Source organism: Physeter macrocephalus, chromosome 18, assembly GCF_002837175.3.
Source record: "Physeter macrocephalus isolate SW-GA chromosome 18, ASM283717v5, whole genome shotgun sequence".
NCBI lineage: Eukaryota > Metazoa > Chordata > Mammalia > Artiodactyla > Physeteridae > Physeter > Physeter macrocephalus.
In genome coordinates, this window is record NC_041231.1 from 41,010,730 (window position 1) to 41,033,255 (window position 22,526).

Genomic DNA, 22,526 nt, shown 5'->3' on the forward strand with positions numbered 1-22,526 from the left:
GGGAGAGCAGCCATTCAACAAATGGGGTTGGGCCCTCGGGCTACTGGCATGGCTGGGGGCTAATCAGACCCCAAACCTAGCCACATGGATTATAGAAAAAAATGTTGAAACTGAAATCTTAAAATAACTAGAAGAACAAATGACTGCCTTTCTAATCTCAGGGTAGGGAGAGACTTTCTGAGCCTAAATCCAAAGGGAAGAAGTTGAGGTGTGACTGCATAAAAGCTAAACTTCTGTAAGTAAAAAACGAAACCTAAACGAAATGAGAAAAAAGTGCTCACAACATTTGTCAAAGGCTTGTATCTTTAATCTGTAAAACGCTCTTACAGATAACAAAAAATGGGGGTAGAAAATTAGAAATCCCATTAGGAGACTGCAAAGAATGAACAGACATTCCACAAAAGAACGGCCAACAGGCGTAACACAAGATACAAGCTCACCCTCGCGAGCCATCAAAGAAGGGCAAGTTTGGCCTCTCACTTTGGCAAAGGTCAGGCTGTTTGGCCTAACTGGCAGAGGCAGGCACTGGGGTGCAAGCTGCCCCACCCATTTGGAGAGCAGTTTGGCAATATGTCCACCAAGAGCCTTAAACGTGTTTGCTCCTAGAGCGTCTTCATGGGGAAATGGTTCAAGTCCCCCTACCCGCCACCCCAGCATCCCTGTGGAGTTTTGCAGACACAGGGGCACAAGACCCCTCATCAGAAGGCCAGGCGTTCTTGCAGGCTCGGGTTTCCTCCAGGGCTGGCGAGGACAACCGATGCCCACCTTCCCACAGGACACATCCCGCTGACCCTCCCCTGGGCCGCCACCCGTGGACAGCACGCTCTGACTCACGTGGGCTGCTTTTGAAGCCTGCTGACGCTGTTGTATTATTATTACAGCTTGTCTGGGCCCATTACTTCACTCCAGACATTTTCCAGACTGGTTGAGGGCAAAATCTTTTTTAACTTCCTCCTAAATGCAGCTGATTGGATGAATGCTGGGCATCAACTCCAAGTTTTGCAGAAACCTGGAGGAGCCCATGGCTTGCCTCCATAGCCTGGCTTTACCACCAGTCACCATGGCCCAACAAAATGCCTCAGAGAACTCAGAATCCCAGAGGTCACAGGCCCTCGTCCAGCTCAGCTGCTGGCTGGGGTCAGGACAACTCACAATGGCTCAGGTCCTCTGCCCATGGGCTAGGAAGGCAGATTGCCCAAGCCCAGACACCCCCCAGGGCAAAGCAGCAGGGGCTGTGCACAGGCAGGAAGGGCAGCAGGCACACAGCCAGGCATGAAGTGTGCTGTTCTCTCCTGGAATCCACCCCCTCCTCCTCCCTCACATGCTCAGATCCTACCATCCTTTGACATTCACCTCACATACAACTCCACTGCAAAGTCCTCTCTGCTCTAGACAGACTTCTGTCTTCCACAAATGACCCAAATCATTCTGCCCTGTTCTCCTTTGGGAGTACAGCTCATCTTCCCAAGAGGCTCCAAGTTCCTCAGGGTCACTGTCCTGGTCATCTTGAAACCCTCCAAAAAGGACGCAGGCAGAAAGCCCTTACTGACCACTTCTGATGGACCAGAAGCAGTGCTAAGTGTTTCCCCAGCATTAGCTCACGCACACCTCCCGTTATTTACCACAGCTCATCAAATCTAAGATGCGTAGATGTGGCGCCATCTTGGTCTCAGCAGGTGTCCACGGAAGGTTTTCACACAACTCCATCACGAATACCAGCTGGCTGACAGCGACTATGAGACGCCACTGACTGAAAGATGCATCTCAATTTCAGAGAAGTCACAAGGTGGAAATGTGTGCATCTTAGAATCGATGAAGTAGGGTAGAGAAAACAGAGCTTCGGGTGGCAACAAGTTGCTTGAGGGACCACAGCCAGAAAGCTGGGATGCAAACTCAGGTGACCCAGCCCAGGTGCCTGCTCCTAACCACTTCTCTACGGCCTCCTCTCAGCCCCTGGACCTGGCTGAAGAATCAACTCGGTCATTTTGCACATCAGTCCCTATGGCCACAACCCTCCATGGCTCCAACAAGCTGGCTAATAGCTCCTGAGATGACCAGAGGCCTGGTGTTTACTGGACAGCGCCCCTCCAGGCAGGCCCCCGGGGGCCCAGTTTATTCACAAGTATGTTCACTTCTACAGAACTGGGCTGGGAACAAAGCTGCTCCCCCACTTAGGGAGAAATCCTCGCCCATGCAGGCAAAGTCCAATAGCATGTGGCTGAACACAAACTTCTGCGGATTCCTCCACGTTAGCAAGAAAAAGAACATTTTCCTGTCACTACCCACCCAAGCCCTGTTTGGAACTGAGGAAATGTGGATAGGGACAGTCTTTATGCTTCCTTCCTGGACTGTGGTCTGTACAAACAAGTGGTCAGAAAGGGCCACTCAAGAGAATGCGACAGGGGACATCAGAATGCTTAGATGGGGCCCAACCTTTGTTTTTCTCACCAAAAGGAAAGAGATGTGCACACAGAGACATCCACTGCAGTTTTATTTATAAGAGGTGCAGATCTGGAGACAACGTCTAAAGGTCCAGTAGCGGCAAGGGGGAAGACTACAGTGAGCCACCCCATGGCGTGTCCCCAGGAGCGGGGGCAGAGAGGAAAGCGGCTGAGGCCTGGGCCTGGCTGGTGCAGAGGCTTTGCCACCAAAGAGGGCGCTGCCCGCAGCTACGGCTGTAGGGGCAGACACACCTCCCTCACCGCCTGCGGCTCACTCATTCCCCGACTCAACAAACGCTGACTGAAAACAGGCTGGGCCCTGGCCCCAGAGCTTAGCCATGCAGTCCCCCCACAGGCACCCAGGGGCGGGGGGCCTGAGGAGGGCTCTGGCCCCTTGGCAGGAGACACGGTGAGGGAAGCATCTTCACAGTGATACAAACCCCTTCCCCTTTTACGTAAAAAAATAAAACCGAAAATTTCTCAGTCAAGAGTGTTACAAAAGCAAACGGACAACTGCTCCAGCACCAACGTCCCCATCCACTCTCTGGCTCACGTCCACGGCTGTGACCTCAGTGCGCTGCCCTGCGCAGGCTCTCTGACTCAACCCAGCACTTCTCCTTTCTTATCCAGCCTTCCCCTCAGCTGTGATGGCTGCAGGGTATTCTGGACCACAGCTTAATCTCCCTCTCACTCTCTGATGTCCATCACGGCCCATGTTTGGCTAGCATAAACAGTGCTGCAGTGAGCATCTCACCTTCCACTTCCCTGTTATCTTATCCCGCTAAGATAAAATCCCCACCAGTGGGGTTACCAGGTCAACGGGTGGGAACGTTTTTCTGGCTCTTGAAACATAGGGTCAAACTGTTTTCCCAAGACCTCACACCAAGTTCTCCGTCTCCAGGAGCCCGGGTGGGCGGCGTTCTTTCCTGTGTGTCCCGAGCCTCGGCTCCACTCGGGACGGCACACCCTCCCCTCTTCCGTGGGGGCCGGGCCAGCAGACACTCATGGGACCTGCTTCACTCACTCATCTCCGAGGATGCCTGGGTTCAGAGGTGAAAGCCCTTTGAAAACGCTAAGACAGTGGGTGGATCAAAGGGATTGGTCTTCCATGGGTTCACAGACAGCCCATCTTGGCCCCACCAACACAGCGTTTGGGGCTGGGTCATACCACCAGGGCCATGGCAATGAGGCACGCTCCCCACGCAGGTATCGGAGTGCCCGACTTAGGGAAGTAACGAGGCCTGGGTTCCCATGAACAAGGAGCCAGTCTGCCCCCACTGCCTGCGGGCCAGTGGGGTCTTTATGGGCCAGCAGCCAGTTCAAAGAGCACACCGCATGGTACCCTAGAAGATCTGGATGTGTGTGTCAGAGCAATTGGGAGTCCTCACTAAGCAAACCTCAGCCAGGCACCCCCCAGCCATGTGCCACCCCGAGAGGGGCTGGGGTGGAGACAGCACCACGGCCTCCCGGCATCTGAACCTTGTAGGGAACAGGTGCCAGCATCTCTCCCCCAACACCAGCCCAGCTGGGGACCCAGGAAGGGCACGTGCAGCTCTGCCAGGAAGAAAGATACACACGTGATTACCTTGGTTGGAGAGGATGGGCTGGGGCAGGGAGGCAGAGGTGGGAGCCACGGTGGGAGGAGAGCTGCTGGGCCTGACGCACGGGGCAGCAGAGAGCCTAGAATCCTCACTGACCTAAGGAGAAGTGCTCAGTCAGTCGGGGAGAGGAGACAGATCCAGAAGAAGAGAACAGAACCTGGCAGAACCTGAGATGTGAGGAGCTCATGGCTCTCACAAACATCAGTGACAGGGAAAGAGATCTTAACTAACCCTCAGCAACCCCATGCGGCAAGCCCTACTGCCACCCCCGTCTCACAGACGAGAACAGAGGGGGCATGAAAGCCTAGGGTCATGCAGCCTGGGGGGCGGGGGGTGCAGCCCAGGACTCCATGGCCCGGAGTGCTCCATGGCCCAGTTCCACCGCAAGCCAGCTCCTTCCCCAGCTGGCTCCTCACCACCTCTCCTCCCACCTCCCACACAAAGACCCACCTTCTTCTCGGGGTTGCTTAATTTGGACTTGACCTCCTTGGCTTTCTGAATCGCTTTTAGCACTTCCACTGTGTCCAGCTCCTTCTCTGTGGTCACTGTGTTGTCCAGACAGACCTACAGTGTCCAGAAAATGGCTATCAGCACAGGTGCTGGCAAGCATGGAGGGGGCAAAATGGCAGGGTCCCACCAAGGGGTGGGCCAGGCCCCGTGAGGACACAGGAAGCTGCAGAGGCTCAGCCTGCTGGGAGGTGAGCTCCTCACCACCCATGGAAGCAACCTGGGAGCTCCTTGGAGTGGCCCAGGGAGGTCCCACACTGCCTAGCCCAGTTCTGGAAGTCCCTCTCCAGGAAGGGAAGGCAGGGCTGCAGGGTCCACTGAGAAGGCCTCTGGGGTGGCTGGGAGAGGGGGGAAGGTGGTGCCTTCAAGTAAGCCTCCAATTATGGCAGAACTCAGATCTGCAAAGAGCAAGGGGAGGGCCTTCTGAGCTGGGGAACTGGGAGGGCAAAGACATGGGAAGCAGGCAGAAGGGCAGGGACCCCACCTGCAAGTGCAGGAGGGAGCTGTGGGCCGGCAGGCAGTGGGGAGCAGCAGTGTGATCAAATGAGGGAAGGTCCCAAGGGCCTGGGAGCCAGGGAGGGGAGGAGGTGACATCTTGTGAATGTTGTCTTGGTGACAGTGTGGAGAAAGGTGCACTTGGGGCTGAAAAGAGATGGGGGGGTTGGGGGGAGGATGCAAAAAGACTCCCAGGTATCTTCCAGCCTGGGATTTGAGGAGAGTGGAGGAAGCCTGCTTGAGGCTGAGGAGACAGGTGAACCTGGAGACAGACCTGTTGGGCTGGCAGGGCAGCAGGCGGCCACTTGGCAGACAGCAGATACTGGGCTGGGTGACACTGGCCAAGGTGGGCAAACCCTTCAGATTTATGGTCAGACTTTATGGCCAGAGATTGTCCAGGAAATATAATTATTTCAGATATCTTATTCCTGACCCTTGTCTACAATAAGCATTACTTTTTAACAAGTTGAAGACAGTCCCTCCACCTCCACACTCAGGCTGTGCCTATTGGTTCCTAGGGAGCACCCCTACCTGAAGCTCTGACAGAGGTGAGGGGAAGCCCACTGAGGAAGCAAGGCAGCCAGTGGCCCACAAGAGGAGATGCATGAGGAAAACTTTTCCTAGGGAGGCAGCGGACTTCCCAGATCTGAAAGGCCCCTCACAGTCAGGATGTCCTTCTGAAGCAGGCAAGTATACGTAAGCAGATGTCACCTCCAGCTGACCCCTCCCGAGCAGCTTACCTCCGAGGCCCGCTCACCGAACTGAGCCAGCACCTTGGTCCGGTAGTCAGGGATGATGCTCAGAGGGTTGTTCAGCAGAGCCACATGCTCCAGACACGGGAGGCTGCCGATGCTCCTGACCTCCTCCATCTGCAAGGCATTCCCGTGTCCCTTCTTTAACACTTCAGCAAGGTGACCACACACTTGACAGTCAAAGAAAGGGAGCCCACTATTCTTGCTAAAGTGATCAACGCCAAGGCACAGCCACTCCAGAACCCCAAGACCCTTCTGGGGCGCGGCTCACCTGTTCGATTCTGTTGTCGCTGAGATCCAGGTTGACCAGGGAGTAGAGCTTGTGCAGGCCACTCAGACTCCCTAGGAGGTTGCCTGCCAGGTTCAGGGTCTTGATGTTCCCCAATTTGGTGTGAACCCCTTCCAAGAAGGAGAGCTTGTTGTAGGACAGGTCCAGGTGCACGAGGTTGTACAGGTGCTGTGGCAGCATTGAGAACAGAGTAAAGTGGTTAAGGTCAAGGCTCCAAAGAAAGGGGACTGACATTAAGGGTGTGATGGGCCTTCCAACCTAAAATCCAGTTCCTCTGACAGTTACTCCAAAGGGAAATCCCTCTTCCCTGCACAGGTTACAGCCCAGCTGCATCCCCCACAGGGGCAGCATGGCCCACAGGGTAGGCACGGGCTTTGAAAATGAGGCTGTCCGTCTTCACAGTGGAGGCACATCATCTTCATCATGCTCAATTTGTATTTACACATCTTTTCTAATTTTGGGGAACTAGTGCAACAAACGCTCAGTGTGCATCATTGGGACCCAAAGGGAAGGGCAGCAGCCCCTGCCTTTACAAACCTCTGGTGCACCCAGACACCTTTCGAGTGCCCATGAGAGAAACCCCAGAGTATGGCCAAACTCCCAAGGCTGCATCTCAGGAGAACGGGACCTTGTGAGAAGCCTGCAGGCAATGAACGTCTCCAAAGACACAAATTACCTGCAGATTGTCCACGACCAGCACTCCATTGTGACTCAGATCCAGGAACTCGATCTTTGGAATCAGTTTCTTGTGAAAGAAAAGATAACACATGACGTTATCCTAGGAAGCTGGACCCCACATGGCTCCTGGACATGGTGGACAGACAACCTGGGAGGCTTCCTCCTGACCACGGACTCCTGGGCTGGCCATCTGTGCAGGGCCCCTGACGTGAGACCTCCCAGTGTCCACCCAGAAGCACGTCCTCAGGAACACATAACACAGGGACTCCAGTGCTGAGCATGACCCACTGTTTTTACAGAACACTTGGCTTGTAAAAATGACAAATGGCAAGGCTGCAGACAGAAGGAGGTGTGTCCTTCAACTCTACCCACACCCACTGAGATGCACAAGTACAGGAATCACAGTCCTACTGCCCAAGTACCATCTGGATGTCACTCTTACATGGGCACACCTGGAACCTTTCTTTTTTTGGCCGTGCCACGCGGCATGCAGGATCTTAGTTCCTTGACCAGGGATCAAACCCGTGCTCCCTGCAGTGGAAGTGCAGAGTCTTAACCACTGGACCACCAGGGAAGTCCCTGGAACCTATAGACTGATTTTTCTGCTACAGTCCTTGGGAATAAATTTCACCACTTACTGTGTTTCTGTTCTATCAAATGTACATGCAATTAATACAATTCATTTGGTTCTAAGCACTCCTCACCTCGTTTAAATAACCCCATTTTGAAATTAACTTAAAAACTGCAGGCAATGCAGAGCACTGGGTACAGGTTTTCGGTGGTCCTTCTAGAAAAAGCCAGGTTAAATACCCAAGCCCAGGGTCTGATCAGGCCATGGAGAGCGTACCACAGACTCATCGATCTCAGAGATGCTATTGTGACTCAAGTCCAGAGCGGTCAGCGCCTGCCACGTGGGGATGACGGCAGTCACAGTGCCCTCCAGTGCTGCGCCTGCTGGCTCCCACTCATCAAATTCTGAGGCTTCAGGAACGAGGACTTCCTGTGTAAGAACATCTGGTGAGCACCACACGTGGGCCCTCATGCAACACTGACTGGGAACACAGTCATTGCAAAATTTCAGGAAGGGCTGGAGCATATTTAGTATGTGGAAGTGAACTTGCATTAAAATGGGGCTTTTGGTTCATATGCCTTGAAATGATTGTGAAATAACTGAAGAGTTCAGAAACATAACAGCCACTTGGAATATGTTCTGGCCCTACTTGAGCAAATGCTTTTCCAGCTCCCAAGAGCCTTATTATATGGTGATGCCTTTTCTGGCTTAAATCTCAGAGACTGAAGGTCAGAACTTGCAGTGTTCCCAGGCAACTGTGCTTTACAAGCTGGCACTGTGGTCCCCGTGGTGGACAGTAGGCCCTTTAACCATTACTTCACAAGGTAAAATCCAGCAGTCCTGAGACAGGGGAGCAGCACGGAGCACAGGGGCACCATCCAAGGGGGAGGCAGGCAGGCCTCCTCGTTTCGATTTCTGATGCCCTTTGATAAAACCTCTCCTCTTTCAATGGATCATCTTGGGCTTCTTGAGCCAGGCAGCAGGGAGTGCCTCCCAGAGAGGCAAGGCTGTCTGACACAAGCCTCCTTCTTTCAGCCAGTAGCCTCAAGACAGAGACTTTTCACCAAACCCAAATCTTGATCAGACACTCTAAGTTCTAAAAGTGCCACAATGTTTCTTTCTAGAAGAATTTTAACATTACTAAGATGCAACCCATAAAGAGAGAGAAGAGATCTCTTACACTCTCAGTTTGCGTATTTGTGTCACCCACACACAAACAACAGGGCCCAGAATACACAACTTGGCCTGTCTACTCAAGTCCACTGAGAACAAGATACGAACAAATGCCACACCAAGGCTTTTTACGTTTAGAGAAACATTTCTATCAGTCTACCTAATAAATGTTCTGACACTCGCCGCTGTTAAACAATTTGGTTATTTAAAAAACAGTGGCTTTTTCCATGGGGAGGGGTTACCCAGTTCCTTAAAATCTCTCGTTTAACAGTGTTGATTTTGGACTGAAGCGTCCCAGGGACTGTCGAGCACTGGGAAGTCCCACATGAGTGTGCGGCTGCCCAGAGGAAAGTCTGGCTTCTGGTTCCTGACAGATGGCAGCAGAGTTCACATGATCCTCCGTGGGGAGACCACAGTGCAGGATCCTGCCCCTCAGACAGCACCCTGGCTGGTAACAGGTTGCGCTTACCTTCATGGAAGTTGCTGAGAAGCGGACACTCATCGTGGCCAAGGTGGGCTTGGACGCGACCAGCCCCCGGATGCGCTTGGCATCACAGTGACTTATCTGGAACAAGAACAGCTACGTCTCAGAAACGGCATCACTGCTCCACCAGAAGTCCCGGGAAGTGGGTGTTCATCACCCACACACAAAAGGAGCACAACCATCGGTGACCCCGAATCCTTCGAGGCAGGAGGTGACTTAAACCCTAAGTCTCTCCTTTCCCCAATTTTTAGTACTAACTAAACATTCTCTGAAGTAGCTTATGAGACAATGAACCATGAACTCCATTTTCTCTGAAGGGCTGCTTGGGGCTTGGAAGCTGGACACAAAGTGAGGGCCAGGGACACCAGAGCTGGAGAGCCGATGACTTCACCGGCCTCACTTCACTGGCCTCAGCAGCCCTGAAGGAGGAGGGAGGGGTACATGCCAAAGCACCCTCCCTCAAGCCACCTGCCCAAGTGCTACACACCCCGCCCGGCGGAGCCTCAGCCTGCCCAGCCAGGCACTCCTCTCACTTCCCAGCCCCACTCACCTGTGCTGGTCAAGGCACAAATGCCCATCAAGGGAATGGCCCTCAAGGTCTCTGAGACAATTCCAGCACATTGCAGAGTCAGACTCAGCTGAACTCAGATCCCAGCTTCCCCATCGTTAACTGTGTGATCCTGGCCAAACTTCCTTACCTCCCTAAGCCTCAGTTTCCTCAGCTGTAAAATGGGAATACAAGGGCCCACTTCACATGGTTGAGAAGATTCCATCAAGGAGTGAACATCAGACATGGGGCACAGGGCTGAACACAAAAGCATTGATTTCTCATTGCTGAGATGAGAAATTTTTTATTATTCATTACTGAGTCTCCTCTCATTTATTTAAGAAGTGGTAACAAAATTGGCATTGTGAACCCAGGAGTTTAGCAGTCAGTAATGCAAAGTATTTCTTGTCAGGTGTAGGCATGCCAGAGAGCAGAGGACTCTCCAAACCCTCTGCTGATCTGCTTTGGGAGACAAAGACTTGGAACTGGCTCTGCCTGACCCTCAGGATGGCTTCCCAGCACCTCAACTCGCACAATGAGGAAGCCCAGAAGCAGCTGGGCACTGGTGCTCCATCTTGTCCAAATGCTGCAAGGGTGGGGACATGCAGACCAGCCAAGAGTAGCAGAAGCCCCTCTTTCTCCGCCTTCAGATGGGCCTGACTTACCTAAATGGAATCTGCCACATACTGAAAAGCAACAGTGTCTTACAATTAAATCCAGACACCCAACATTGGGAACACTCCCTAGCCAAAGACAAGATGGTCAGAATGCAAGACCATCCTGCACAAGGCTCAGCCCTGCCTGCATTCCAGGGGCCCTGGGCCTTACCTCCACCTGATGAAGAGACTTGAATATTGACAGATCAAAAGGCAGGAGCTGCTCCTGAATGTTGCTGGTCCCAAAAGGTCCTTCTGTGCCAGAAACCTACAGCCAAATAAATGGCTTGAATTAGAGATGCTGCTGTAACAACCACTTCCCATCCATGTTCACAGGGCGGTGCTACAGCAACTACCAAACCGCACTCGAAGCTTCGCCTGGCTGTGAGAGGCAGGCTGGGCATGTACTCCCACTCACCACTTCCACGGTCAACAAAGCAGGCTAAAGCCGAGGTTTAAAGCGAGGGGCCATTGGTTCACGACTGCCCCCTGGCGCTCACAGCTGAAAGCACAGTGCCAAGATCACTAAATGCAGCCTTCTTTCCCTCAGGGCCCACGGAGTCTCCACAGACACACACTGCCAGGCTAGGAAGTGCGTGTCCACGACTAAGTAGCTCTCGCCAACCAAGCTGCCCCATCTTTACCTTAAGGTACTTAAGGCGACAGGTGAAGTCCAGGATGTGCCCCAGGTCAGTCTTGGCATCCCCGCTGGCGCACGTGGGCTTTCCCTGCTGCAGCTGCTCAGTGACCGCGTACAGCTGCAGGGGCCTGATGGCAAAGACCTCGCCGGCCCCCAGGAGCTGTTCTCCTGCAACAGCCATAGCCCGTGGGGTGAGCACTGAGCCCCAGCCCCATCCCCATTGTGCGGCCAGGGCACCAGCACACCTGGCCAACAGTGGACAAGCACTTGGCCAGCACCCATTAGATGCACCGAGTCAGGAAGAAGCCATGGTCCTGAGAATGCAGGAGCGGCCCCCCTCCTGAGCTGACTGCACGCAGGGGAGACCCAGGACACGTGATTACAAAGAAGGGAAGGGCCACGGGAATTTGCAGCTGGGGAACCTCCCTGAGGTGAGGACGAGTTAAAAATCTGAGGCACTGGGCCAGGAGAAAGATGATGCAGGCAGCATTGTGGGCATCGGGCCCACGCTGCAACCTCCAAGATGCAGACATCTTAAGGTTAGGTGAGGCCTAAGGTGCCAGCACAGTACAGGGCCTGAGAGCAGAAGAGGGTTCTGAGCCAAGCCAGACAGACTGGCATTTGGTCCTCGTTTTGCTCCTTCCAACCATGTACCTTCCAACCATGTTACCTGCCTTCAGGCAGGTAACTGGGCCTCTTATCCTCAATGTCCTTCTCTGGCCCTCCTGGGGGGAGGCAGTAAGATACAAACACAAGCCTAGACCACAAGCACTCTACATCTTAGCTACCGTTACTGTGCTCTCTGGCAGGGCCGCGACCCTAAGTCAGCTTCTGTTTGCCATGGGAATCTTTTTAGGTAAGGACAGACCCGGTGCAAAGGGCAGCATGCCACCCACCTTCCAGAACTCCACCATAAGGCCCTGGAATATATCCTGAGCCTGGGATTAGCCCCTGACACAGGGACCCAGGGGGTCCTAAGGTGAAGAATACAGCTCCTCAGACCTGCAGAACAGGTAGGTGGGCAGGCCTGGCTGTGAACCAGGTCCAGGGATTTGGGCAACCCCAGGGAGGTGGGCCCTGGTTAGGACTCACTTGGCACAGAGCAACTGATGGAGTTCTGTGCCACCCAGGGCACCTGGCTGCCTAACAGGGCTGGGCAAGTTGCACCCAGTATTTCAAGGACCCCTGGACATATACCTTTTTCAAAGAGCTCCTCAGCCAGTGCTGCAGTGATGCCATTAATCTCCTGCAGAGAAAACAAAACCCAGTCAGGAAATCCACCTGCTCCCAGTCACTGGGACTTGCACATTCCCGGCTATCTACCCCCTCTGCTGTTGCAATGCCAGCTCTCCAGAAAGTAAAACAAAATGGAGAGAATAAACTAAAATGAATCAAGGAGCTCAGAAAGGTAAACAATACTTCCAGATAAAGGGACATTTGAAATGTCTCCTCCAAAGGAGAACCGAATAGACTAACACTGCGACTCCAAGGCCACTCAGGCACTGGCTGAGAACACCAGGCCCGGGAGGCTGCAAAGCTTGGCCATGTCAAGAGCTGACTGGGAAGCCAGCAGCTCCCCAGACTGGCCCTGGGAGATTCCCAGGAGACGCACGGTAGACAGACAGTCCTGTTTCTTCTCGAAGAGAGGCTCCCATCACCCTGCTGGGAAAAAGGGCCTCCCAGAGCTAACCCGGCCTGAGAGGGACCATTTCCACTGACATTCATGTCCCACAGGTTATCTTAGGAAAGAGCAAGCGCCCGCTCTCTTCCTGTGCCCATCCCTTCAAGCCCTGCAACAGCACCACTCAGCCCAGGGTCATGAGAAAGAGGCATGAAAGGATATCCTTTTAGAGTGATGGGATAAAGGAGACACGACAAGGACAAGCCTTCAGTCATAGTAAACAGCTAACATGCTGGGGTCCTAATTCACACCGGGCAATGGCCTGAGCACTCCCCACCCAGCGGTTTGCTCAGTCCTCCCAACGCCCTAGGCCAGGAGGCCTGTATTTTGAATCCTGTTTCACAGGTAAGCAAACTGAGATGGACAGGTGCTGCAGTTCTCAATTTTACATGGCTAGAAACTAGCAAAGCCCCACTCCCAAGCACTTGGTCTTGAATCCTCTCTGTTCACAACCAATTGCCTCAGCATTTCAGTGGTATAGCCATGGGGTTGGCAAGGCCCTGGGGCCTGCAGCCCCACATCTTGCAGGTAAGAACTGTAACTAATTGACAGATGGCAGCCAAACAGACTTTCATAAACAGGTCCAGATGGAGGCTGCACAATCGCCTTTGTAGCTCACAGGAATACCTCTGCCACCAGGACAAGCAATTCACGTGTTTACCGGACTCGAAAGGTACCAGGTTGCAGGAGACCCTGTCCTTTTCCTGTTTTTTTCTCAGTTGCTCCTCTCTTCCTTACCTTTTATACATAAAGGATACTTTACATGTTGTTTATGTACTGCAAATAGCTTCTTCCTGTCTGTGTATGCCTTTCACCTACACTCACCCTGTTTCTCCTGACAGAGAGGTTTGTCAAGTTCATGTTTTTAAACCTGTGATTCTTTTCCTTTGTCATTTCTGGGACCTCTACCCCCACCTCAAGACTATAAAACGTTCCCCTAATTTCTTTTAGTATTTTAAGGTATTTGTTAAAAATAAAATGTGTTTATTTCATCTGCTTGAAATTCAATTTATATATAATGAGAATAACTTCCCCTTATTCTCACACATGAACAAAAAGCCAAAGGGAGAAAAATGAGCAAACAAAGCTCCAGCATTAAGAGGCTCAGAGTCTAGCAAGACACAGGGTCAAATGTAAAATGGCCACCAGAGGAGCAGAACAGGCTCTGAGCAAGAGAGGTTCCAGCCAGTGAAAGGACAGGGCATCAGTTCACTCCGAAGTTCAACTTCACTCTCTTGCAACAACTCAATTACGTTTTCCTTGGCTGCTGTGAAGAACCGAAGATCAGTAAGACCTAGGAACGACCCAAAGGCTCATTTCTCTACCTACACCTTTGAGAACCAAGCCCTGTCTTCAGATCAGCACCTCCCCATCCTGCCTGTAGTCAGAACGCCTGGACAGTCTTAAAAGATACAGATTCCTGAGCAGCTCCCAGAGGCCTGATCCGCACCCACCTCCAATCCCCAAGAGCAGCTGCCCAGCCTCTCCAGCCCCTTATTGACACTGGGCTCCTAGGAGGTCTCCCGTAGGAAAAGGGTTCCCTGTCCACCCTTAGTGCCCAACAACCCTCACCCTCAAAGTTATACTTCTCCAGGCAGCTGCTGTCAACACCAGTCCTGCTAAGGAGATAGGGCTGGGATTTCCAGAAGACAAAGAAAGCCGAGAGACAGTGAGAGCCAAGGGTTCATGCTAAGCAAAGAGCATGTTTCCATTTCTGAACAATCTAAAAAGCAGACTATGTAACAATTTCTTTCCCGCTCTTGGGCCACAGGAAGTGCACCCTGTGGCAACACTATCTACTTAGTTTCCGAGGCTGATCTTTTTCACCTTGGGAGACTCTTAATCAAAGAGGAACAAAGAAATGCCTCAGCCCTCAAATCTAGAGCACAGGTGTCTTCAGAGAAGCATGTTCTCTGCATCCTCAGGGTGCTCTGGCTGAACTGTGGCCTTGTGTGCAAAGGTAAGCAGCCCCTTGCCAGGAGGAAATGGGGGGCAGGGACGACAGTGGGCCCCAGTCTAAGCTCCTGTAGATTCCGCTCAGAGGTCACCTGTGGGAACAGGTAACCCCACCCACATCCCACCCAATCCTGCTGAAGGGACTTGAAGTGCTTCAGGATCCCACAAATGTCTTAACTGAAATGCATTAAAAAAAAAAAAAAAAAGACATTCTTTATACTTTAAATTTTTTTCAATTAAAAAAAATTAGCTATGTTTAAAAACTATAATACCCACCTCCAAATGTGTTACAGACCAATCAATCAGCCACCTGCCAGGTCACGTGCTGGTGTGCAGCCTTGGGCAGCGGTGTGAGCTGCACACAAACGCACCATGGACTATTAGGCTGCTGCTCGACGACTACCGCTCTGAGCATGTCTGTGCATGCGGAACCCCACGACCCACTGCCCACCGAAGCACAGACCCTACTCAATGAATAACCCCAGTCCAGCCCGACACTCCGGCCTGACACAGGCTGGAGCACAGAATGCGTGTCAGTGGGACATTAACAGGGGACTCAATTACACATCACTGTGTGGTTTACACACACACACACACTAAGGGCTGGGAGTCCTTTTATAATTTATTTCACGCCTGTGAGGCACGCTAGCAGAAGTCAGGTATATTAGGTGCATAAAAATTCCTGATGGACAGATTCAAGCCTAAGCTTTGGCTGAGGAGAGTTCCAAGACTGTAACTAAGTTGCAAAGATATCTGTTATCACTTACAGCCTCTGTATTTTGCAACTAAAACAAATCACCAAAGGCTGCCTTTAAGATGCTAACAGTTCTATCCTATCTCCTGATTTCAAATTTCAAAAAGTGGCTTTGTTCTAGCCAACTAGTTTTAAAGTAAGAAAATGATATAAATACCACCGTTGACAAGAAGTGAGTGCCTTTCCTAACTAGGAGAGCTGGCACTGGCTGGGACCCGGTGAGCCCCTGCCACGGGCCCATCGCTCTTCTCGGTCCTTCACCTTCACCGCATGGTCTCCTGCAATCCTCAAGAGCCCGGGATCATCACTCTCCAGCTCACAAGAGGAACTGGGACACAGGGGTTAAAATGACTGCCTTGGAATAAACTGTCAGGAAGCAGCAGGGCTGGGAGACAAACTCAACTCTGCCTGCCTGTCAGACATCCTGCCCCAAAGCGGTGTGTGCTGAAATTCTCCGTGGGATTCCACTTTACTGAATTTGAAGCCATCTGCTCTAGGGACTCTGGGATGAGGTCTGTCCCTGAGGGTGCAGGAACACTAGGGCAGAGTTATCTGGAGGGAGAGAGCCCAGCAGTAGGCCAGGGCTGAGGTGTGCCCTCTCACTGCAACACAGGGCTGCACTGGCCTCTGGACACCCCATCTCAGTTGGCTGGGGAGAGAAGTGGTGCTTTCCTTCCTTGACATTAAAACTCACACTACCAACCTCACACCACACCCCAACCTCACAGCATGTACAAAAATTCACTCAAAATGGTTAAAAGACCTAAATACAAGAGCTAAAACTATAAAACGCTTAGAAGAAAAACACAGTTGTAACTCTTTGTGACCTTGGATTATATTAGGCAATAGTTTCTTAGATATGATACCAAAAACACAAGCGACCAGAGGGGAAAAATGGATAAACTTCATCAAAATCTAAAACTTTTGTGTTTCAAAGAATACTATCAGGAAAATGAAGACAAACCACACAATGAGAGGAAATATTTGCATATCTTATTTCTGATAAGGGTCTAATATCCAGAATATGTAAAGAACTCCTACAACTCAACAACAAAAATAACCTAATTTTTTGAATTGCAAAGAATTTAAATACACTTCTCCAAATGAGATATGCAAATAACCAAAAAGCATATGAAAAGAAGCTCAATATTATTAGTTATTAGCCAAATGCAAATCAAAACCACCATGAGATACCACTTTACACCCATGAGGATGGCTACCAAAAAAGTGGACAGTGGGCTTCCCTGGTGGCACAGTGGTTGAGAGTCCGCCTGCCGATGCAGGGGACGCGGGTTCGTGCCCCGGGTCCGGGAAGATCCCACATGCCGCGGAGCGGCTGGGCCCGTGAGCCATGGCCGCTGAGCCTGTGCGTCCGGAGCCTGTGCTCTGCAACGGGCGAGACCACAACAGTGCCAGGCCCACGTAAAAAAAAAAAAAAAAAAAGTGGACAGTAACAAGTGTTGGCAGGGGTGTGGGGACATAAGAACCTACACATTGCTGGTGGAAATGTAAAATGGTGCAGCCACTACAGAAGAAAATTTGGCAGTTCCTCAAACAGTTACCATATAACCCAACAATTCTACTCCTAGTATATACCCAAGAAAAATAAAAATATAGGTCTATACAAAAGCATATATGAATGTTCATAGCAGCCTTAGTCACAAAAGCTAAAAAGTGAAAACCAGCTGAATGTCCATTAACTGATAAATGGACAAAATATGGTATCTCCAAGCAATAGAATATTACTCAGCCATAAAAGGACTGATGTACTGATTTATGCTACAATATGAATGGACCTTGAGAACACTATGCTAAGTGAAAGAAGCCAGTCACAAAGTCACATACTGTATGATTCCATTTATATGAAACATCCAGAATATGCAAATCCATACATTACGAAAGTACAGTAGTGATTGCTGATGGGTACATGGTTTCTTTTTGGGGTGATGAATGTTCTGCAATTAGATAGTAGTGATAGATGCACAACTACACTAAGAACCAGGGACTTGAACACTTTAAAAGAGTGAATTTTATGGTATGTGAATTATATGTCAAATTTTTAAATCCACACCTCAGCCAAACAGGGTTCCCTGCATCCACCCTGTCCACTGTCAGCCCCACAAGAGGTGGAGCACATTGGGAACAATTTCAGAGAGGACACTGATGGGGCAAAGGTTATCAGAAACAAGGGCTTCCAGCCTATAAAAAAGGCTGACAAATCTTTTGGACCCTGTTTGTTCAAAGTCATTTGAAGATCTAATCTAGTGATTCTCAATCAGGTGCAATTTGCCCCTGAGGCAGTATTTGGCAACGAGTGGAGACATTTCTGGTTGTTACAACTTGGTGGGTGGGGTGAGGGGACGCTACTGGCATCTAGTGGGCAGAGGCCAGAGATGCTGCTCAACAAAGCACCAGAGGAGCTGCCACAACAATCATCCAGCCCAAAATGTCAAGAGTGCCACAGCTGAGAAACCTTGATTCAGTTTAATGATGGGTCAATCACTTTTTAAAACCTTGGATTTATATAACCAAGTGGCCCTTTTGATAACAGTTATTTCAAATATGTTTGAACTGCTCCAAGCAGTAGAGCATGCCTCAAACCAGAACCACAGATGTGGGGCAGGTCCCAGGCCTATCTCTGGCAAACCTATCTCAAAAGAGCAGTCCAGGCCTTTCCATGCTCAGAGGTATCCAGGAGACCTCCTCAAAGGCCCAGGTCTTAAGCAATGAATTATACTTTCAAAGGGCTGCTTATCAAGTTTTAAACCTAAATAGCCAAACAAAACTTTCTTGGGGCTTCCCTGGTGGCGCAGTGGTTGAGAGTCCGCCTGCCCCTGCAGGGAATGCGGGTTCGTGCCCCGGTCCGGGAGGATCCCACATGCCGCAGAGCGGCTGGGCCCGTGAGCCATGGCCACTCAGCCTGCATGTCTGGAGCCTGTGCTCCGCAACGGGAGAGGCCACAACGGTGAGAGGCCCGCGTACCACAAGAAAAAAAAAAAAAGCAAAACACTTTCTTAAATCACAGCATTTCTTAAAATACTAACCAGTTAAGTTTATCTGAAAGACTTGCATAAGGAATGGACATTTCTTTTCACATAAGGAAAGAAAAAGAAAAAAAAAAAAAAAAAAAGGCTACAACAGCAAACTACTGCTAACCACATACATTACTGGTATACACCAAACAAAATCCAAAGATATATATACATATATTTATCCCATCTATAAATGCCACCCTTTTTTCCACGTGGCCCCTCCAAGCCGAGGGGCCCATTGCTAGTGCTATCACCAAATTCCCAGGCTCAAACACTTCAAGAAAGGTTCAGCTGTCTTACTCTGAAAATACCTCAAGACAGTTACTGTTTAAATAAGTTTGGCCGAGGGCTTCCCTGGTGGCACAGTGGTTGCGCGTCCGCCTGCCGATGCAGGGGAGCCGGGTTCGCGCCCCTGTTTGGCCTTTAAGACCACAACCCACAGGGCTTCCCTGGTGGCGCAGTGGTTGAGAATCCGCCTGCCGATGCAGGGGACATGGGTTCGTGCCCTGGTCCAGGAAGATCCCACACGACGCGGAGCGGCTGGGCCCGTGAGCCATGGCTGCTGAGCCTGCGTGTCCGGAGCGGGTGCTCCGCAACAGGAGAGGCCACAACAGTGAAAGGCCCGCGCACACACACACACAGACACACACACAAAAAAGACCACAACCCACAGGTCCCTTCCTAAAAGGCAAGCCTGAAAAGGAAAAGGGAGTTTTTTCCCCCTATCTTCATCACACAAAGAGAAAACAATTAAATGTAAATTATCCAAAAATCTATCACCCGAAGACTCCTAGTATTTTGATGTATAACCTTCTAGAATTTTCCTACAAAAATATATTCATACAAGCTTTTTTTTTTTTTTTTTTTTTTTTTTTTTAATGAAAATGGGACCATACCCTAATACCGTTTTCTGGCCTCTTTTCATACAGTAATATATTTGTTTTCCTACAAATCCACCTCTACACCGTCATTTTTCTAGCAGCATAATATCCAATTACATGGTTGCACCCTTTAGTTTTTTTTTTTTTTTTAAAGTAGCCTTCTGTTGGGCTTTTGACTGTCTTCAATATCTCGTTATAATCCTGGAATGACTACCTTTGTACCCATATCCTTTTCTCAGTCGCCCCGTTTTTTCCCTTAGAATAAATTCTCAGAAATGAAATTGCTGGCTTTTTAACATTTTGGTTTCATACTGCACCAAACTTCCCTCCTTGAATTTTGACAACTCATCCTGTCACCAGCAGCCCATGACAGTTGTTCCTCCATCCAGAAGGGGGTGCAGAGCTGCTCTGAGACATACAGTCCCACTGGAGGAAGCCATCTACTCTCACTCGGCACCCTGGACTCTGAAGATGCCCTAAGAAGGCAATATTCTGCCAACACAGACTGATCCCTTAATTAGTTTTGAGCTGGGAACCAACAACTCAACAACAGTCGATGCGGAAGGTCAGCTGTTTCTAATCTAACCCCATCCATTTGGATGGAACGTAGCTCAAAAGCCCATAGGCCATTTCTGCTAAACAGAACGCCTTGTGGGGGAGGAAAACCGCTCCATGGCCACAGCCAATAGTCTAATTTAAGGCAAATCCGTTGATGAACATGCTTCTGTCCTTACCCCAACCCCACCAGGATGCTCCTCCATCTTCTAACCTCCGGCTCCAGCTCCAGCCCACCTCTCCTCAAAGCTGAGGTCTACAAGGCTTTGCTGCCTGGAGTTTTGGTGGCTGTGGGCATGTAGGCAAAGGAGAAAATCCAAGAGGAACTTACGTAGAAGTGAAAATGCAAGAAGTGGGCCAGCACTCTGGGGGCCACGTCAGGGAAGGTGGCCAGGAGTGTCTGGAGGTAGACCTCCAGATCCTTCTCCCTCTTTTCCACCAAGCTCCTGGAGTTTTTCCCAATTATCTTTTTGGGCGGAAGCAAACTTTTATCGATCTTCCTCTCTGCGACGAGCTGTAAGCAAACATAACGTCAACCACAGACCAAGAGGTTCTGTAACTGTGCAAGGCCAAGGCAACCAGCCTGAGGGCAGGTGCTTGTTATGACTTCCACAGCCCCTCCTGGCAGTAGTACCAGAATTAATGATCAAACTGCTGCACCTGGGATTTGGCCTCAAGTTTAATTAGCACTAGACCAATACAATTCCAGATGAGGAGTTCCATCCGGAGGCTTTGGAGACATTCAGGAAAATAATGCCTCAAGGCCCCTAAAACCACCATCTTCTCCAAACCAGAACAAAATACTTGTGGCTGCAAATGACCCAAAGAAAGGCAGCTCTCTCCAAACGCAAAGGAAGAAATGGAATCACAGTCAGATATTAAAGCATAGGTTCCGGAATAGGTATAGTCAGATGGAACAAGTTCAAGCCTGTTCCCTCCCTGGGAAACTGTCCCGGCATCTCACATCCAAGCTACAACTGACAATCTTAAAACTAAAGTTCAAATATGCTCCTTGCACACTGTCTTATGCAAGGGTTGAACTCCCAGGATCCACCAGTTTTTCTGCCAGTTACATTAATAAACCAGTTTATTAATGTAACTGGCACAGAGGCCGTTTTGCCCTAAAACAGGCACAATGGGAGCTTGGCCTAAAAGCCCCCAAGCCCTGAGACACAGGACCCCAGCTCTCAAGGGTTACCTTTTCATGTAGGTCATGGAAATCGCTGTAGCGGTGCTTGACTGTCCACTCATGGCTGCCATCAGTAACCTGGATGATGTAAACCTAAAAGGAAAAACCGATAGCCCTTGCCCAGCCGGCAGTAAGGAAAGTGCCACCCTACCCTCAACTATAGCTGTAGCACACCCAGACCCCCCCAACCCCCAAGCCAAAGTTAAGCTGCTCTTGCCCACCAGCTTCTGCACCTGACCCTTACGAGCAGCAAGGCCCCCTCTCCTCCATGGCCCTAGCACTGGATGTGGCAGGCACATGGGATAAGTCTGAGCTCTATCCAACAGTAAGAAACAGATAAGGTGGCTATCATATCAAGTGTTCTCTTTAGTTTTTTAACTCCAGCCTCATGTAAGTCAAAGCCCAATCCAACCTGAGCTGCAGGAAAGGAAGGCCATTCCTTCTAAGAGAGGCAAAACAGGGTCAGGTTTGGCAGGACCAGCTTTTCTGCTGTAATTCTTTCCCAGGTGCCCTGACTGTATCCTAGAATCAAGTCCTTTTCCAACGCTTTCAGCTGCTTCAGGGCTGTGATTTCTGCTGCTGAGCCAGGAGTCAAGGCACTAAGAAGCTGATGGGGGGGCGGGGGGAAGCAGTGATGGACAATTAAGCCCTATCAGAAGGGAACAGGCCGTGGAGTCAAGGAAGACCTGTGTTCAAAATCTGGTTCTGCCATTTCCTGGCTATGGTTTATTTATGTCACTTATATAAGTGACTGTTAGCCTTAAGTTGTCTGAGCCTCAGTTCCTCCAGCTTAAAATCTGCTAGGTTTAAGAATCAAAGGTAATGCACGCAAAATGCTTTGTAAAGGGCTTGACATGTAGCAAGCGTTCAACAAAAGGTAGGGGTGTTAATAATACCCAAATCAGCATATCCGGAAAAAAGGACACAAAATGGTACCCTCCAGTCCTCCTGGATCACCACCTCCCCCCACACTCATTCAGAGGAGGGACTCAGCCCTGTGCAATGAGGAGGCTTTTTGGAGCTAACCCTCCAGCTGCATGCAGTGCACGCGTGACGGCCAACCAGCCAACAGCTCAGAGACCTCAACCCTCACCTGGATGAGGCCCCCTTGTCCAAGGGTCCCGCCCCTCCCTGCAGGACGCAGGGAAGGGGGAGGAGAAAATAATCAGCTCTGCTGAAGCCTCCCCAGAGGAGCAGCCATTTCTCCAGTGCCGGCCTGTTGCTCCAAGATCCGCCCCCAGCCCCTCTCCACAGCCTGGCAGCTTCCCTCCCCCTCTTCCCGCCCAGGAAAGGAGAAAGCCAGAAAAATGACCCTCAGGAGGAGGGTTAGGATGAGGGCCAAGGGGGTGGGGTGAAGGCAGGGCCAACGCCCCCCCCCCCGGCCCCGCCACCCTCCGAGAACAAAGGACAGGAGGCTGGGAGGTGCTCAGGATGCCCGCATCTTGGGGCCAGTCCCTGCTAGGCAGCCTCCGAGGCCCACAGGCCTGGTGCCCAACCCCATCCAGACCCCGGAGGGCCTCCAACTCCATCACAGTCCGCAACTGCCCCCCTTTTCTGTCCTCCATCTCCCCAACAGCCTTGAAGCGTGCGTGGGCGGTACGCTGCCCCAACTCTGCCGCACACTCTAAAGCCACGAAGAGCCCT

The 22,526-nt window shown here is 50.9% G+C and overlaps 1 protein-coding gene across 4 annotated transcripts in view; it reads right to left on the minus strand.

The window, feature by feature from the left end:
* The window catches only part of NISCH (nischarin), a 49,852-nt gene that overhangs the window by 26,315 nt on the left and 1,011 nt on the right, over nucleotides 1-22,526 (minus strand). For 3 of the 4 annotated variants that reach the window (XM_007116586.4, XM_007116584.4, XM_055079489.1), the window contains exons 2-13: nucleotides 20,892-20,975; nucleotides 20,025-20,207; nucleotides 12,032-12,080; nucleotides 10,839-11,002; nucleotides 10,367-10,462; nucleotides 8,977-9,072; nucleotides 7,611-7,763; nucleotides 6,762-6,830; nucleotides 6,068-6,253; nucleotides 5,785-5,913; nucleotides 4,493-4,606; nucleotides 4,027-4,138 (exon numbers count right to left, since the gene is read on the minus strand). In XM_007116586.4, the coding sequence (XP_007116648.2) occupies nucleotides 4,027-4,138; nucleotides 4,493-4,606; nucleotides 5,785-5,913; nucleotides 6,068-6,253; nucleotides 6,762-6,830; nucleotides 7,611-7,763; nucleotides 8,977-9,072; nucleotides 10,367-10,462; nucleotides 10,839-11,002; nucleotides 12,032-12,080; nucleotides 20,025-20,207; nucleotides 20,892-20,975 (1,435 nt within the window). Of the gene's footprint in view, nucleotides 1-1,766; nucleotides 3,482-4,026; nucleotides 4,139-4,492; nucleotides 4,607-5,784; nucleotides 5,914-6,067; nucleotides 6,254-6,761; nucleotides 6,831-7,610; nucleotides 7,764-8,976; nucleotides 9,073-10,366; nucleotides 10,463-10,838; nucleotides 11,003-12,031; nucleotides 12,081-20,024; nucleotides 20,208-20,891; nucleotides 20,976-22,526 lie in introns of those variants that run through there. The other variant, XM_028478713.2, reaches the window with a different exon arrangement.